The sequence below is a fragment of the Nerophis ophidion genome, linkage group LG16, assembly GCF_033978795.1.
Source record: "Nerophis ophidion isolate RoL-2023_Sa linkage group LG16, RoL_Noph_v1.0, whole genome shotgun sequence".
In the NCBI taxonomy this organism is placed as follows: domain Eukaryota; kingdom Metazoa; phylum Chordata; class Actinopteri; order Syngnathiformes; family Syngnathidae; genus Nerophis; species Nerophis ophidion.
In genome coordinates this window covers 47,334,025-47,353,411 of record NC_084626.1, presented here as the reverse complement: position 1 = coordinate 47,353,411, position 19,387 = coordinate 47,334,025, and the positions used below count along the sequence as shown (strand labels likewise).

The window sequence follows — 19,387 nt, the reverse complement described above, 5'->3', positions numbered from 1 at the left end:
CAGACTGTGTTGGACCTCTTGAGTACCACTCTTGGTTTCTGCCTTAGGTCGTCATTAAATCAGACATGTAATGGAATACCTGGGGAAATGGAAAAAAGAGTCATCAAAGTAGAAGCCGTTTTGGAAGCTCCGGAAGCCTTGATGATGAGCCTGGCCAAATGGCTGCTTGTCGTCCATCTGCCCATAGCGGTCAAAGTTGGCCCGTCGCTCCTCGTTGGACAAAATCTGCATGTCAAACAAAGATGAGCAACAAAAAGTTCATGTGTTATGTTGGAGGAAATGATGAATGTTTTGTCTACCGGTTAAAAAGGAGAACTGCACTTTTGGGGAATTTTGCCTATCGTTCACAATCATCACGAAAGACATGACGACTGATGGATGTTTTTAATACGTTCTAACTCGTAAAAAAAACGTAAATAAAACTCGATGGGAGGTCCTCTATTCCGCCCATAAAACCTAATAAATAACCGTCTGAGACCAGCCAAAAATACTCCTTTTACATATTGTGTTTTATATATAAACCAGGTATTACTGATATTGTTATTATAAATACTAACAAGTATTAGTGATATTGTTACTATAAATACTAACAAGGATTAGTGATATTGTTATTATAAATACTAACAAGTATTACTGATATTGTTACTATAAATACTAACAAGGATTAGTGATATTGTTACTATAAATAGTAACAAGGATTAGTGATATTGTTACTATAAATACTAACAAGGATTAGTGATATTGTTACTATAAATACTAACAAGGATTAGTGATATTGTTATTATAAATACTAACAAGGATTAGTGATATTGTTACTATAAATACTAACAAGGATTAGTGATATTGTTACTATAAATACTAACAAGGATTACTGATATTGTTATTATAAATACTAACAAGTACTACTGATATTGTTACTATAAATACTACCAAGGATTAGTGATATTGTTATTATAAATAGTAACAAGGATTACTGATATTGTTACTACAAATACTAACAAGGATTAGTGATATTGTTATTATAAATACTAACAAGTATTACTGATATTGTTACTATAAATACTAACAAGGATTAGTGATATTGTTACTATAAATACTAACAAGGATTAGTGATATTGTTACTATAAATACTAACAAGGATTAGTGATATTGTTATTATAAATACTAACAAGTATTAGTGATATTGTTACTATAAATACTAACAAGTATTACTGATATTGTTACTATAAATACTAACAAGGATTAGTGATATTGTTATTATAAATACTAACAAGTATTACTGATATTTTTACTATAAATACTAACAAGGATTAGTGATATTCATCCATCCATCCATCTTCTTCCGCTTATCTGAGGTCAGGTCGCGGGTTTTTTCTTCCCAATCACTCCTCTCCAGGTTTCACTGTCGTTGCCAACATGAGCGTTGAAGTCCCCCAGCAGAACAAGGGAATCACCCGGGGGAGCACTTTCCAGTACTCCCTCGAGTGTACCCAAAAAGGGTGGGTACTCTGAACTGTTGTTTGGTGCGTAAGCACAAACAACAGTCAGGACCCGTCCCCCCACCCGAAGGCGGAGGGAGGCTACCCTTTAGTCCACTGGGTTGAACTCCAACGTGCAGGCTTTGAGCCGGGGGGGCAACAAGAACTGACACCCCAGCCCGTCGCCTCTCACTGCCGGCAACTCCAGAGTGGAAGAGAGTCCAGCCCCTCTCGAGAGAACTGGTTCCAGAGCCCTTGCTGTGCGTCGAAGTGAGTCCGACTACATCGAGCCGGAATTTCTCTACTTTGCACACTAGCTCAGGCTCCTTCCCCCCAGTGAGGTGACGTTCCACATCCCAAGAGCTAGCCTCTGTAGCCGAGGATCGGAACGCCAAGTGCCCTGTCTTCGGCTCCCGCCCAGCTCTGTGGCCCCTGCTATGGGTGGTGAGCCCATTGGAGGGGTGACCTACGTTGCCTCTTCGGGCCCCAAGGGAACAGGCCCGGCCACCAGGTGCTCGCAATCGTGCCCCACCTCCGGGCCTGGCTCCAGAGGGGGGCCCCGGTGACCCGCGTCCGGGCGATGGAAATCTAGGTCCTTAGTTCGTGTTCATCATAGAGGTCTTCAAGCTGCTCTTTGTCTGGTTCCGCACCTAGGACCAGTTTGCCTTGGGAGACCCTACCAGGGAGCTTAAAGCCCCCGGACAACATAGCTCCTAGGATCATTGGGACACGCAAACTCCTCTACCACCGTAAGGTAGCAGCTCAGAGTGATATTAGTGATATTGTTACTATAAATACTAACAAGGATTAACGATATTGTTATTATAAAAACTAACAAGGATTAGTGATATTATTACTATAAATACTAACAAGGATTAGTGATATTGTTATTATAAATACTAACAAGTATTAATGTTACTGATATTATAAATACTAACAAGTATTAGTGATACTGTTACCATAAATACCAACAAGTATTAGTGTTATTGTTATTATAAGTGCTAACGCAGACAGACTATTTATAGCAGCACCGTGATCACTTCCAGTGTACCAATGTTGACATGATTGACTGATGAGCTGCTTCCTCATTTCCTTTTCTGTCAAACCTTATTCTAGATCATACATCTTGCCTCTCACCTGGATAGTAGAAAGATGAGGACATATTCCGACAAGTTGGTACACTTTGACAGCAAATTTAGTTATGAGATTTAATTTAAATATGAGACATTCTCTCATCTAAACGGGAATATATGAACATCCTAGCACTCTATAATGATAGCAGACATTGTACAGTAAGTGTTGCTGTATTAAGTTTTTTGGCTCTCATAAAATTTGAAGAGAATAATAATCAGTGATGAAGTTAAAAATCAACAAACAGAATGCTTTTTTAAAATTAATGCATATGCTTAAAAATATGTAAATATCAAATGTTACTATAAATGTTACTACATGACACATATACTTACATCATGTATATAAAACCTTAATGGAGGTGTTTATATGTTCTTTTAAGGGATTTATAGACAGAATAGAGCGGCTCCATTATGAGCAGACTTTTCATTGCATTTATTCAATATTTAGAATACATTAAAAAAAAAACATTCGTCGTCATAACCTTTCAGAATGATTATGAACGATAGGCAAAATTCCCCCAAAATTGCAGTTCCCTTACAAGGTCTTCTGCCTTAACAATAAAACAAAGCTTAACAACTACGGACCTGATTGATTAAAATTTGCGTTTACTAAAACACGTGCAAACTTGATAGCACATGCAAAACTCTGATCTACTAAGCATGTGCAAAGAGAATTGCGTCTGTTAAGTAAGCAGAATAATAATCATAGGCTAAATATAGGCTAATGGTCAAATCACCCACTACATTGGGGGGAGATAAGGCAAATACAATTATTTAGCACACACTGCCGGATTTGCTTGACTACAAAGTGATCGTGGAACCTAAATTAGCATCTGTATTCAGCACATCTGAGAAGTTCCATGCACGGCGGCAGGATTAGTGATGCTGCTGCTGCGAAGACGGACGAGAATCCTCCGTCCCGCGTGTGTTCAACATAATAAACATACAGTATTGTCTTATTCAGCAACATCGTTTTATCATACTATAGCTAGCTATAGAGGACTTAAGGGGCTGATTCAAATTGTGTCCTTAATGTGTTTTTTTCTTTTAATTAGGTTCATTTTCCCCCCACACATAATATATATTATAAACAAAAAAAAGTTATTTGGGTAGACTCTGGACTGGACCAGTCAATCACAACAAACAACCATTCACTTATGGACAATTATGGAGTCTCCAATGAAGCTGGGATGCATGTAGGGGAGAACAAGCAAACTTCACTGGGGACGGCGTGGCGCGGTTGGAAGAGTGGCTGTGCCAGCAACCCGAGGGTTTCTAGTTCAAACCCCAACTTCTACCAACCTCGTCACGTCCGTTGTGTCTTTGAGCAAGACACTTCACCTTTGCTCCTGATGGGTGCTGGTTAGCGCCTTGCATGGCAGCTCCCTCCATCAGTGTGTGAATGTGTGTGCGTGTGAATGAGTGAATGTGTAAGTAGTCTCAAAGCGATTTGAGTACCTAGAAGGTAGAAAAGTGCTATACAAGTGTGACCCATTTACTAGGGATGTCCCGATCCGATATTGATATCGGAAATCGGTCCGATATTAGCCAAAAAAGTGAATATCGGATTTTATCGGACTGAATCTAAAAACTCCGATATAAGCGCTCCGATATAAGCTGTCCATTTGCCGCTGCAGCACTTCTATAATAGGTGACTGGTTTGATCACACTCCAACACAGTAGGTGGCGGCAATGCCCCTTAACGTTGGTGGCGGCCGCGGAAGAAGAGCGTCTCTGATCCAGCATGCACAGCCCACGTGATCACAACAACGAAAACACGTGTGCTCAGCAAAGTGTAGTGATGTCGGCTGTGTGGAAGTATTTTAACTCACAGCATGCCGAAATGCTTATCTTCTTAAAGAAAAATCTCCACATTATGCTCGGACTTCAGAAAGTGGAGAAGGAGGAGGAGGAGTAGTAAGGGTAGTCAGCACTGACTGATTATTATTTGTTTTATGCTCTTGTTATTAGAGTGATATGTTTATTGTGTTTACACTATTCTTCAGTGAAGACTAAGAATAATTACTACATTGTTTTGGGCATAGTCAGTCAGTGAAACTGGAGCTGTGAACTCTTAATTTAGAGCAGTTGGACAGTGGACAATATTGTGTTGTTTTTGTGGTTTTTGTCCCTGCCCACAGTTGTTTCCAACATATGCTGACAGTAAAAAAATAACTGAAGTGAACTTGAATTGTTTGCACTTTAAAACGTTTTTTTGTTTTTTTTATTGGATTTATTTAGGTTATTTTTCAGGGTCTTCTAATTTATTTTTAATTTATTCTTTTCAATTGTATAATTATGTTGGTATTAGTGGTTATTTTGCACTTTAAATATACAATTTTGTTTTTATTGGATTTGTTGAGGTAATACTCTTATGTTGAAGGTTAAAATTTATGTAACCAATTGGTTAATGATAAATGGGTCATCTCCGGGTTGGGGAGGAGACCCTGCCCCAAGTGGAGGAGTTCAAGTACCTAGGAGTCTTGTTCACGAGTGGGGGAAGAGTGGATCGTGAGATCGACAGGCGGATCGGTGCGGCGTCTTCAGTAATGCGGACGTTGTACCGATCCGTTGTGGTGAAGAAGGAGCTGAGCCGGAAGGCAAAGCTCTCAATTTACCGGTCGATCTACGTTCCCATCCTCACCTATGGTCATGAGCTTTGGGTCATGACCGAAAGGATAAGATCACGGGTACAAGCGGCCGAAATGAGTTTCCTCCGCCGTGTGGCGGGGCTCTCCCTTAGAGATAGGGTGAGAAGCTCTGCCATCCGGGAGGAACTCAAAGTAAAGCCGCTGCTACTTCACATGGAGAGGAGCCAGATGAGGTGGTTCGGGCATCTGGTCAGGATGCCACCCGAACGCCTCCCTAGGGAGGTGTTTAGGGCACGTCCAACCGGTAGGAGGCCACGGGGAAGACCCAGGACACGTTGGGAAGACTATGTCTCCCGGCTGGCCTGGGAACGCCTCGGGATCCCCCGGGAAGAGCTAGACGAAGTGGCTGGGGAGAGGGAAGTCTGGGTTTCCCTGCTTAGACTGTTGCCCCCGCGACCCGACCTCGGATAAGCGGAAGATGATGGATGGATGGATGGATGGATAAATGGGTCAGTTTTTCCTATACCTACTCTTGCTGACTATTGTTTTCTGTTTTAACACTACAACATCAGTAACAGTAACATCGCTTTATCAAGCCTTTTGTAACATTCTACAAAACAAAATAAGGAATAAATATATGTATGATTCGTGCCTATATCGTATCATATCGGTATCGGCAAATACTCAAGGCTACAATATCGGTATCGTATCGGAAGTGAAAAAGTTGTATCGGGACATCCCTACCATTTACCATTTATTTCACTGCATCTGCACAAAGATCCACATTCTCCTCACACTGAATATATATTAGGTGTATCATTATGAACTGTGGTATGCTTTTGAGTGAAAACTTGACACTCATTGCATTAATTATTGCAATAAAGCTGTGAATAAGGTTTAGATTTGTACTCACCCCATATGACTTTGAAATCGCTATGAACATGTCCTCCGCGCCGGGGTCTCTATTTTTATCTGGGTGCCTGAAAAACAGTGGACACTTGGAATCAGCACGATGGGAGCATAAAGTGATGACTTGACTGAAGTTGTCCGTCAGCTGTCACTTCAAATGGACAGCCAGTGGCCTTGTGGTTCCAGTGTCTGCCCCGAGTTCAAACCCCCGGCCGAGTCACACCAAAGACTAGAAAAATCGGACCCATTACCTCCCTGCTTGGCACTCTGCATCACGGGTTGGAATTGAGGGTTAAATCACCGAGCTCGGCCACCGCTGCTGCTGCTCACTGCTCCCCTCACCTCCCAGGGGGTGGCACAAGGGAATGGGTCAAATGCAGAGAGTAATCTCACCACACCTGGTGTGTGTGTGTGTGTGTGTGTGTGTCAATCATTGCTACTTCAACTTCAGTGTGGGACTCACCATTCTTTAGCAAGGTTCTTGTATGCCTTTTTGATTTCAGCTTGACTGGCACTCCTGCTGACACCCAGGATTTTATAAGGGTCATGTCCAGCGGTGCTCTCGACCATGCAGTCCGTGGAAAGGAGCAGAAAGATGGCGAGCACCAGTGGACATAATGGCCCAGGATGTGGGCTCCTTCCTCGGCATGATGGCCCAGGAGGTGGGCTCCTTCCTCCGCCACTCATCGCTTGCCTCAACGACAACGACTGAAGAAGACTTGGAGTCCAGCGCTTAAAAGAAGTTATTGTTGAAAATGTGAAGGTAAAAGCGACACATTTTGTTGTGGAGCTAATGATGCGCGCTAGCAAACATTGACTGTCATGGCTTCCGGCTTAATTTCAAATTAAAATTCACATTTTTGTCATAATTATGTACAGAGACTCACTCAAAAGAATAACGTTTTTTGATCATTTAGTGAATTTATTCTCAAGTGAAACACATACCACCGACGGATGTCAGAAGCTGTTACGTGTGCAAGCCTGTGTGACGAGCTTTTATTGTGAATCCAGAAAGTGTTGAGTCCAGGAAAGGTAACGGGCATGCGCCGTGTGAGACTTTTACAGTTATATATTCATTTATTTTATTTTTTTATTTTTAAAGGAATGGACTAGTTTTTATTCAAAAAACAAACAAAAAATGCAGAATTCGGATTTTAGCGATGTATGTCTTGTTTGAATCTTGACATTTTGCACGAGGGCGGGGGGCTCCATTTCCGGTTTCCTGCTCGCATTACTATGGGAAGATGAAAACATTCATGAGCAGCTTTTCTTTTATTTATAGCACATTTCGCTCCGTTTTAGCCAAAAATGTGCACCGAGTGTGCATATTTTCGTGAAGGGAGTCCGCGGAGCACGTTTGGATAGCAAGTCGGTAGCCGACGTCACCATAGCCTCGGCCGAGCTGCTCCGCCCACTGAAGACATTTCTGTCCAGGTAAGCTACTCACCCGCTTTTATGTCCACATTTGGATCACGAAGTAAGATACATGTAGCCTAGACAGTTATTGGCCTACTTATCACTGGACCTTTGATCTGTCCCCTGAATAAAGTAACAGCAATTCAGGGTTTGCTGTTCCAGAAAGTCCAATTCAGAGTCAGTTGCCATGGTAACTTGGTGAACCTAACCAGGTAAGTCCAATTCGGAGTCAGTTGCCATGGTAACTTGGTGAACCTAACCAGGTAAGTCCAATTCGGAGTCAGTTGCCATGGTAACTTGGTGAACCTAACCAGGTAAGTCCAATTCGGAGTCAGTTGCCATGGTAACTTGGTGAACCTAACCAGGTAAGTCCAATTCGGAGTCAGTTGCCATGGTAACTTGGTGAACCTAACCAGGTAAGTCCAATTCGGAGTCAGTTGCCATGGTAACTTGGTGAACCTAACCAGGTAAGTCCAATTCGGAGTCAGTTGCCATGGTAACTTGGTGAACCTAACCAGGTAAGTCCAATTCGGAGTCAGTTGCCATGGTAACTTGGTGAACCCAACCAGGTAAGTCCAATTCGGAGTCAGTTGCCATGGTAACTTGGTGAACCTGACCAAGTTGCTGACCTGTGCGAAGTTGCCCCCCTTTGTCGTAGCAAATATTCAAATAATTATTCTAAAATTCATTTTCCGACTCACTGGTGACATCATCCAGTTAGAGATCACCGATATGTTTTTTTCAGGGCCGATACCGATTATTAGTAGTCAAGGATGCTGATGACCGATATTCATTTGCAGTAAAAGTTATCCATCCATCCAACTTCTTCCACTTATCCAAGGTGGGGTCATGGGGGCAGCAGCCTAAGCAGAGAAGCCCAGACTTTCCTCTCCCCAGCCATTTGCTCCAGCTCCCCCCGGGGAATGCCAAGGCGTTCTCTAGGCCAGCTGGGAGAGATTGTCTTCCCAACGTGTCCTGGGTCTTCCTCGTGGCCTCTTGCCGGTCGGACTTGCCCTAAACACCTCCCGGGGGAGGCATTCGGGTGGCATCCAGAGCAGATGCCCGAACCACCTCATCTGGCTCCTCTCCATGTGGACGAGCAGCAGCTTTACTTTGAGGTCCCCCACCCCCCAGATGGTAGAGCTTCTCACCCTATCTCTAAGGGAAAGACTCACCACCTGGAGGAGAAAACTCTTTTGGGCTGCTTGTACCCGTGATCTTGTACCATGAATTGATTTACGTGGACCCTGACTTAAACAAATTGAAAAACTTTTTCGGGTGTTATCGTTTAGTGGTATATTGTACGGAATATGTACTGAACTGTGCAATCTACTAATAAAAGTTTCAATCAATCAATCAATCAAAAAGTCCTTTCGGTCATAACCCAAAGCTCATGACCATAGGATGGGAATGTAGATCCACCGGTAAATTGAGAGCTTTGCCTTCCGGCTCAGCTCCTTCTTCACCACAACGGATCGATACAACGTCCGCATTACTGAAGACGCCGCGCCGATCCGCCTGTCGATCTCACTATCCACTCTTCCCCCAGTCGTGAACAAGACTCCGAAGGTACTTGAACTTCTCCACATGGGTCAAGATCTCCTCCGCAACTGTCAACAGGTGGGAAGCCAACCTGCAACCCTCAGGTTTCTGGCCAGCTGCTCTACCCACTACGCCATGCCACTCCAATGTTAGGAACCGATAAGACGCCAAGAAAGAAAGATAAAAACTGTATTTCTCAGAGGTTTTGAAAGCTAAGCAGGAGAGACATAGTGTGTAGAAAGAAGGTGCTCGAAGAAGAGATTCATGTCGACATCCAGACCCCCACCAACCCACTTTCACTGCACAAACCGGCTCCACAAACCTCGGAGACAAGGAATGTGGACATGGTGGTGTGGGAGAGCAGGAGAGTGCACAAAGCAGCAAACAACCTTTGGGACATCTTGCTAAAGTATGTGTCTGAATTATACAACATTAACAACTATCAAACTATCACAGTTCAAATAACCTTTGGGACATATTGGTAAAGTATGTGTCTGAATTATACAACATTAACAACCATCAAACTATCATAGTTCAAATAAACTTTGGGACATGTTGGTAAAGTATGTGTCTGAATTATACAACATTAACAACTATCATAGTTCAAATAAACTTTGGGACATGTTGGTAAAGTATGTGTCTGAATTATACAACATTAACAACTATCATAGTTCAAATAAACTTTGGGACATGTTGGTAAAGTATATGTCTGAATTATACAACATTAACAACTATCAAACTATCATAGTTCTAATAATGTTTGGGACATGTTGGTAAAGTATGTGTCTGAATTATACAACATTAAAAACTTTCAAACTATCATAGTTCTAATAATGTTTGGGACATGTTTGTAAAGGATGTGTCTGAATTATACAACATTAACAACTTTCAAACTATCATAGTTCAAATAAACTTTGGGACATGTTTGTAAAGTATGTGTCTGAATTATACAACATTAACAACTATCATAGTTCAAATAACCTTTGGGACATGTTGGTAAAGTATGTGTCTGAATTATACAACATTAACAACTTTCAAACTATCATAGTTCTAATAATGTTTGGGACATGTTTGTAAAGGATGTGTATGAATTATACAACATTAACAACTTTCAAACTATCATAGTTCTAATAATGTTTGGGACATGTTTGTAAAGCAGGGTTTCCCGCAGAGCTTTGTTGTTAAGGCAGCCGCCTTAACAACACCGCCTAAACTAAAGTCTTAACAAGCTGCTCCCCCAGCGTTGTCCCACCCACAGAACCATCTGATTGGTTACACGCACATCGGTAACATCCAATCAGCAGTGCGTATTCAGAGCGCATGTTGTCAGTGCTCTAGGTGGGGTGAGCAGAAAGGTGTGTGTGTGTGTGTGTGTGTGTGTGTGTGTGTGTGTGTGTGTGTGTGTGTGTGTGTGTGTGTGTGTGCGTGCGTGCGTGCGTGCGTGCGTGCGTGCGTGCGTGCGTGCGTGCGTGCGTGCGTGCGTGCGTGCGTGCGTGCGTGCGTGCGTGCGTGCGTGCGTGCGTGCGTGCGTGCGTGCGTGCGTGCGTGCGTGTGTGCGTGCGTGCATGCGTGCGACTTATTTGGAACATGCCACAGGTGAACAAGCTAATTGGGAACAGGGTGCCATGATTGGCTATAAAAGCAGCTTCCATGAAATACTCACTCATTCACAAAGAAGGACGGGGCGAGGGTCACCACTTTGTCAACAAATGCCCGAGCAAATTGTTTAAGAACAACATTTCTCAAGCAGCTGTTGCAAGGAATTTAGGGATTTCACCATCTACGCTCCGTGATATCATCCAAAGGTTCAGAGAATGTGGCGAAATCACTGCACAGAAGCCATGAGATTACACTTCCATCCCTCAGGCGCTACTGCGTCAAAAAGCCACATCAGTGTGTAAAGGATATCACCACATGGGCTCAGGAACACTTCAGAAAAGCACTGTCAGTAACTACAGTTGGTCGCTACATCTGTGAGTGCAAGTTAAAACTCTACTATGCAAAGCCAAAGCCATTTTGTCAACAACACCCAGAAACGCTTCGCTGGGCCCTGGCTTATGTAAAAAAAAGAAGTTTGTTGGTGTGAAGATGAAATATCTGGTCTTTGGAGTCTATTCAATTGAATATAAGTTGAAAAGGATTTGTTGTATTCTCCTTTTATTTAGCATTTACACAACCTGACTACTTCACTGCTTTTGTACTTTGTGTAATTGACCAGTAAGATATTTTTTTTGACATTCTTTTATGATAATATATTAGTTCAATGTAGAAGGATGGATATGATCATGAGAATATTTGATTATTGACAAATATGGTATCTATTTTACCAGTCTTACGAGTTGAATATATAATCCTACAAGATCTGTATCTCACTGGTCAATAGTCAAAATGAAGATGTGGATCATAACTAAATAGAAGTAATATATAATCCTACAAGATAGGTCCAATCTATATCCTCAATTTGAGATATTCCATATGAAGTGGATTTGTAAAAAAAAAAGGTTTTGCTGGTACTTTTCCATGCCAATCATGTCTGGACTTTGCTCTCCTCAGCGCCATGAACCTGGTCCGCCTGCTGTGCCGCCACAAGACGGCCCTGGTCCTCGGCAGCGTGTGCACCTTCGCCGTGGTCCTGGTCTTCTTGGCCAAATGTACCCCAGAGACCCTGAAGCAGGGTCACGTGGACCCGCCAGGCAGAGCCCCACGTGCCAGCGCTGTCCATCTGCCCGCGGAGCCACCCTCCAAGACCTTGTCGGCCTTCCTGGTGGTCCTGGTCACCACGGGGCCCAAGTACACGGAGCGCAGGAGCATCATCAGGAGCACGTGGCTGGCCAGGCGGGACTCGGATGTTCTGGCTATGTTTGTGGTGGGAACTCTGGGGCTCTCTACTGAAGACCTTCAGAACCTCAAGACGGAGCAAGGGCGCCACAAGGATCTCCTCCTCCTGCCGGACTTGAAGGATTCTTATGAAAACCTGACCACCAAGGTCCTGCACATGTACTCCTGGCTGGACCAGAACGTGGCCTTCAAGTTTGTGTTGAAAGCCGACGACGACACGTTCGCCCGCTTGGACCTCCTGAAGGAGGAGCTGCGGGCCAAGGAGCCCACTCGCCTGTACTGGGGATTCTTCTCAGGCCGAGGACGCGTCAAGGCCGGCGGCAAGTGGCGGGAAAGCGCCTGGGAACTCTGCGACTACTACCTGCCCTACGCGCTGGGCGGCGGCTACGTCCTGTCCTCCGACCTGGTGCGCTACGTGCGCCTCAACGCCGCCTACCTGAAGACGTGGCAGAGCGAGGACGTGTCGCTGGGCGCCTGGCTGGGCCCTGTGGACCTGCGGCGGACGCACGATCCGCGTTTCGACACCGAGTACAAATCCCGCGGTTGCAACAACAAGTACTTGGTGACGCACAAGCAGAGTCTGGAGGACATGCTGGAGAAGCAGCAGACGCTGCAGCGCGAGGGGCGGCTGTGTAAGGAGGAGGTCAGGTTGCGACTGTCCTACGTTTACGACTGGAGCGTGCCGCCCTCGCAGTGCTGCCAGAGGAAGGAGGGCGTGCCTTGACTGCTCGCCAAGACAAGACCTCTAAGGCTTTACAAGTCAAGCAAAATGTTGTTCATTTGGATCATTTCCTCAAATCCGTCTCCGGGCGCACCCAAATAAATACCAAGGATTGGAATCCAACCACGCTATATTATCATATGTCAAGTCGTGTACCCTGTTTTCCACTACTATTCCCCCCACGCTTTGATCCTAGCGGCTTATCAAATGACGTGGCTAAATGATGTTTTTGTTTTCAACAAATACTTTTCATAAAACAGACATCCATCCATCTTCTTCCGCTTATCCGAGGTCGGGTCGCGGGGGCAACAGCCTAAGCAGGGAAACCCAGACTTCCCTCTCCCCAGCCACTTCGTCTAGCTCTTCCCGGGGGATCCCGGGGCGTTCCCAGGCCAGCCGGAAGACATAGTCTTCCCAACGTGTCCTGGGTCTTCCCCGTGGCCTCCTACCAGCTGGACGTGCCCTAAACACCTCCCTAGGGAGGCGTTCGGGTGGCATCCTGACCAGATGCCCGAACCACCTCATCTGGCTCCTCTCGATGTGGAGGAGCAGCGGCTTTACTTTGAGTTCCTCCCGGATGGCAGAGCTTCTCACCCTATCTCTAAGGGAGAGACTCAAACTCATTTCGGCCGCTTGTACCCGTGATCTTATCCTTTCGGTCATGACCCAAAGCTCATGACCATAGGTGAGGATGGGAACGTAGATCGACCGGTAAATTGAGAGCTTTGCCTTCCGGCTCAGCTCCTTCTTCACCACAACGGATCGGTACAACGTCCGCATTACTGAAGACGCCGCACCGATCCGCCTGTCGATCTCACGATCCACTCTTCCCTCATTCGTGAACAAGACTCCTAGGTACTTGAACTCCTCCACTTGGGGCAGGGTCTCCTCCCCAACCCGGAGATGGCACTCCACCCTTTTCCGGGTGGAGTGCCACAAACACAGACAGAGATGCTGAAAAGGTGTGTTCTTGTTTGTGCGCCATCTTTTAGGACGAGTCCGCTCACTGCGGGTACTTCGTGTATCGCGACTTGAACCGGAAGTATGTCCCGTTTTGTCTACTATTTGTCCATATGGATTCTTCATTCATCACTACATTACAATGTAACTAAAACAATTCTTACTTACTGAAGTGTCTCATGTGTGATGTGTGTAGAAGTGTTTTCATGCATATTTGTACATGCTATCCTAATGTCATCAAGCTAGCGTCGTTAGCATTAGCTAATAACGCTAACACGTCCAGAAGAAAGTCTGTGTTAGTGTTATTAACTTACAGCGGCATTCTTTTTGTATTGTTTCACCAAAATGTCAGTTTAGCTGTTGGGGTGGATCAGCCGTTTTACTGCCCTGTTGCAGATGCTCTTTGGAAACTATTAAGCTATTACAAAATTGTAGCCTATCTCGGCGGCATTCGTGCAGAAGGTGGGGTACAAGTCACCACCTTGTCAATCAATCAATCAATGTTTATTTATATAGCCCTAAATCACAAATGTCTCAAAGGGCTGCACAAACCATTACGACTACGACATCCTCGGAAGAACCTTTGGAGGTGGGAGGGGCCTATCCCCAGGTGCATGTCTTTGGAGGTGGGAGGGGCCTATCCCCAGGTGCATGTCTTTGGAGGTGGGAGGGGCCTATCCCCAGGTGCATGTCTTTGGAGGTGGGAGGGGCCTATCCCCAGGTGCATGTCTTTGGAGGTGGGAGGGGCCTATCCCCATTTCATGTCATGTACATTGACTCCATCCAGACTGCATACTGAGTGAACATCAGAGGCCACCATAAATACTAGTTTCCTGGACACGTTTAGACTTTGTACTCAACCAAGCCAATGTAGGAATATTTAGCAAGTTGACTTCTCTGCAGGACATAAAGCCTGTATTCTCAAAGTCCAGCATTGGAAAATATGCTTTTGCAAGAGTGTGGAAGATTTTGTTGTGACTGTGAGATTTAAATTGTTGTCATTTCTTCTGTATTGTTGTATTAAAGCTGCTGTTGACTCACGTCTTCTCTTCTGCACTCAGCAGCCTTAAGTACTCACACACCAAGAAGGCTACTATACATTCAAATGTATGCCACACCCCCTTTTGTTGCCAAGCAACTGTATTGTTTTTTAATGCACATCGAATGGATAGAATGAATTTGCCTTGACTGTTGACAAGGTTGCTTCATGTGTGGGGAGAAACTAGCAAACAACAACAGTGTGTGGGGAGAAAATAGCAAACAACAATGTGTGGGGAGAAAATAGCAAACAACAACAGAGTGTGGGGAGAAAATAGCAAACAACAGTGTGTGGGGAGAAAATAGCAAACATCAACAGAATGTGGGGAGAAAATAGCAAACAGAGTGTGGGGGAAAATAGCAAACAACAACAATGTGTGGGGAGACAATAGCAAACAACAGTGTGTGGGGAGAAAATAGCAAACAACAGTGTGTGGGGAGAAAATAGCAAACAATAGTGTGAGGAGAAAATAGCAAACAACAATGTGTGGGGAGAAAATAGCAAACAACAACAATGTGTGTGGGGAGAAAATAGCAAACAACAACAATGTGTGGGGAGAAAATAGCAAACAACAGTGTGTGGGGAGAAAATAGCAAACAACAACCATGTGTGGGGAGAAAATAGCAAACAATAGTGTGGGGAGAAAAAAGCAAACAACAACAACAGTGTGTGGGGAGAAAATAGCAAACATCAACAGAGTGCGGGGAGAAAATAGCAAACAACAGAGTGTGGGGGGAAATAGCAAACAACAACGTGTGGGGAGAAAATAGCAAACAACTACATTGTGTGGGGAGAAAATAGCAAACAACAACAGTGTGTGGGGAGAAAATAGCAAACAACAACAGAGTGTGGGGAGAAAATAGCAAACAACAACCATGTGTGGGGAGAAAATAGCAAACAACAACCATGTGTGGGGAGAAAATAGAAAACAACAGTGTGTGGGGAGAAAATAGCAAACAATAGTGTAGGGAGAAAATAGCAAACAAAACAATGTGGGGAGAAAATAGCAAACAACAATAATGTGTGTATGAGTGTGTGGGGAGAAAATAGCACACAACAACCATGTGTGGGGAGAAAATAGCAAACAACAATAATGTGTGTGGGGAGAAAACAGCAAACAACCATGTGTGGCGAGAAAATAGCAAACAACAACCATGTGTGGGGAGAAAATAGCAAACAACAATGTGTGGGGAGAAAATAGCAAATAATAGTGTGGGGAGAAAATTGCAAACAACAACAGTGTGTGGGGAGAAAATAGCAAACATCAACAGAGTGTGGGGAGAAAATAGCAAACAACAACAGAGTGTGGGGGAAAATAGCAAACAACAACAATGTGTGGGGAGAAAATAGCAAACAACAAGTGTGTGGGGAGAAAACAGCAAACAACCATGTGTGGCGAGAAAATAGCAAACAACAACCATGTGTGGGGAGAAAATAGCAAACAACAGTGTGTGGGGAGAAAATAGCAAATAATAGTGTGGGGAGAAAATTGCAAACAACAACAGTGTGTGGGGAGAAAATAGCAAACATCAACAGAGTGTGGGGAGAAAATAGCAAACAACAACAGAGTGTGGGGGAAAATAGCAAACAACAACAATGTGTGGGGAGAAAATAGCAAACAACAACAGTGTGTGGGGAGAAAATAGCAAACAACAACAGTGTGTGGGGAGAAAATAGCAAACAACAACAGAGTGTGGGGGAAAGTAGAAAACAACAACAATGTGTGGGGAGAAAATAGCAAACAACAACAATGTGTGTGGGGAGAAAATAGCAAACAACAACAATGTGTGGGGAGAAAATAGCAAACAACAAGAGAGTGTGGGGAGAAAATAGCAAACAACAACCATGTGTGGGGAGAAAATAGCAAACAACAACCATGTGTGGGGAGAAAATAGAAAACAACAATGTGTGGGGAGAAAATAGCAAACAATAGTGTAGGGAGAAAATAGCAAACAAAACAATGTGTGGGGAGAAAATAGCACACAACAACCATGTGTGGGGAGAAAATAGCAAACAACAATAATGTGTGTGTGAGTGTGTGGGGAGAAAACAGCAAACAACCATGTGTGGTGAGAAAATAGCAAACAACAACCATGTGTGGGGAGAAAATAGCAAACAACAATGTGTGGGGAGAAAATAGCAAATAATAGTGTGGGGAGAAAATTGCAAACAACAACAGTGTGTGGGGAGAAAATAGCAAACATCAACAGAGTGTGGGGAGAAAATAGCAAACAACAACAGAGTGTGGGGGAAAATAGCAAACAACAACAATGTGTGGGGAGAAAATAGCAAACAACAACAAGTGTGTGGGGAGAAAACAGCAAACAACCATGTGTGGCGAGAAAATAGCAAACAACAACCATGTGTGGGGAGAAAATAGCAAACAACAGTGTGTGGGGAGAAAATAGCAAATAATAGTGTGGGGAGAAAATTGCAAACAACAACAGTGTGTGGGGAGAAAATAGCAAACATCAACAGAGTGTGGGGAGAAAATAGCAAACAACAACAGAGTGTGGGGGAAAATAGCAAACAACAACAATGTGTGGGGAGAAAATAGCAAACAACAACAGTGTGTGGGGAGAAAATAGCAAACAACAACAGTGTGTGGGGAGAAAATAGCAAACAACAACAGAGTGTGGGGGAAAGTAGAAAACAACAACAATGTGTGGGGAGAAAATAGCAAACAACAACAATGTGTGTGGGGAGAAAATAGCAAACAACAACAATGTGTGGGGAGAAAATAGCAAACAACAGTGTGTGGGGAGAAAATAGCAAACAACAACAGTGTGTGGGGAGAAAATAGCAAACAACAACCATGTGTGGGGAGAAAATAGCAAACAACAGTGTGTGGGGAGAAAATAGCAAACAATAGTGTAGGGAGAAAATAGCAAACAAAACAATGTGTGGGGAGAAAATAGCAAACAACAATAATGTGTGTATGAGTGTGTGGGGAGAAAATAGCACACAACCACCATGTGTGGGGAGAAAATAGCAAACAACAATAATGTGTGTGTGAGTGTGTGGGGAGAAAACAGCAAACAACAACCATGTGTGGCGAGAAAATAACAAACAACAATAATGTGTGTGTGTGAATGTGTGGGGAGAAAACAGTAAACAATAACCATGTGTGGGGAGAAAATAGCAAACAACAACCATAAGTGGGGAGAAAATAGCAAACACCATTAATGTGTGTGAGAGTGTGTGAGGAGAAAATAGCAAACAACAACAACAACGTGTGGGGAGAACAGCGAATAACAACCATGTGTGGGGGGACAACAGCAAACAACAATAATGTGTGTGGGGAGAAAATAGCAAACAACAACAACAATGTGTGGCGAGAACATAGCAAACAACAATGTGTGGGAAGAACATAGCAAACAACAATAATGTGTGTGCGAGTGTGTGGGGAGAAAATAGCAAACAACAACAATGTGTGGCGAGAACATAGCAAACAACAATAATGTGTGTGTGAGTGTGTGGGGAGAAAATAGCAAACAACAACCATAAGTGGGGAGAACATAGCAAACAACAATAATGTGTGTAAGTGTTGGGGGAGATAATAGCAAACAACAACAAATGATTGTGGGCCTGGTGCTGAAAATGTATTGACTGAATCAAATTTGCATTAAGTGCAATCATTCTGCAGGTTACATTAAATCATTCTACAGGCCAAAATTAAATCATTCTACACGTCACTTTAAATCATTGTGCAGGTCACATTAAATCATTCTACAGGTCACTGTACATTAAATAATTGTGCAGGTCACTTTAAATCATTGTGCAGGTCACTTTAAATCATTCTGCAGGTTACATTAAATCATTCTGCAGGTCACATTAAATAATTGTGCAGTTCACTCTAAATCATTCTGCAGGTTACATTAAAAAATTGTGCAGGCCACATTAAATCATTGTGCAGGTCACATTAAATCATTCTACAGGTCACTTTAAATCATTCTGCAGGTTACATTAAATCATTGTGCAGGTCACTTTAAATCATTGTGCAGGTCACTTTAAATCATTCTACAGGTTACATTAAATCATTCGACAGGCCAGATTAAATCATTGTGCAGGTCACTTTAAATCATTCTACAGGTTACATTAAATCATTCTACAGGCCAACTTAAATCATTGTGCAGGTCACTTTAAATCATTGTGCAGGTCACGTTAAATCATTCTACAGGTCACATTAAATTATTCTAAAGGTCACTTTAAATCGTTGTGCAGGTCACTTTAAATCATTCTACAGGCCACTTTAAATCATTGTGCAGGTCATTTTTAATCATTGTGCAGGCCACTTTAAATCATTGTGCAGGTCACTTTCAATCATTGTGCAGGTCAATTTAAATCATTGTGCAGGCCACTCTAAATCATTGTGCAGGTGACTTTAAATCATTGTGCAGGCCACTTTTAATCATTGTGCAGGTCACTTTAAATCCTTCTGCAGGTCACTTTAAATCATTGTGCAGGTCACTTTAAACAAGATAAATCATTGTGCAGGTCACATGAAATCATTGTGCAGGTCACTTTAAATCATTGTGCAGGTCACTTTAAATCATTCTGCAGGTCACTTTTAATCATTGTGCAGGTCACTTTAAATTATTGTGCAGGTCACTTTAAATTATTGTGCAGGTCACTTTAAATCATTGTGCAGGTCACATTAAATCATTCTACAGGTCACTTTAAATCATTCTGCAGGTTACATTAAATCATTGTGCAGGTCACTTTAAATCATTGTTCAGGTCACTTTAAATCATTGTGCA

The 19,387-nt window shown here is 43.3% G+C and overlaps 2 protein-coding genes across 2 annotated transcripts in view; one reads left to right on the top strand and one right to left on the bottom strand.

The window, feature by feature from the left end:
- Positions 1 to 7,103, bottom strand: part of LOC133535479 (dnaJ homolog subfamily C member 16-like) — a 32,891-nt gene extending 25,788 nt beyond the window's left edge. Inside the window, exons 1-3 of the mRNA XM_061875348.1 lie at positions 6,575 to 7,103; positions 6,116 to 6,182; positions 80 to 225 (exon numbers count right to left, since the gene is read on the bottom strand). Coding sequence (XP_061731332.1) covers positions 80 to 225; positions 6,116 to 6,182; positions 6,575 to 6,798 — 437 coding nt within the window. The 5' untranslated portion in view covers positions 6,799 to 7,103. The remainder of the gene's footprint in view (positions 1 to 79; positions 226 to 6,115; positions 6,183 to 6,574) is intronic.
- A 202-nt stretch (positions 7,104 to 7,305) lies between these two features.
- Positions 7,306 to 14,628, top strand: b3galt6 (UDP-Gal:betaGal beta 1,3-galactosyltransferase polypeptide 6). The gene is made up of 2 exons (XM_061875349.1): positions 7,306 to 7,545; positions 11,623 to 14,628. The coding sequence occupies exon 2, from the start codon at positions 11,627 to 11,629 to the stop codon at positions 12,629 to 12,631; it is 1,005 nt and encodes a 334-aa protein (XP_061731333.1). The 5' UTR covers positions 7,306 to 7,545; positions 11,623 to 11,626; the 3' UTR covers positions 12,632 to 14,628.
- The last annotated feature ends 4,759 nt before the right edge of the window (positions 14,629 to 19,387 follow it).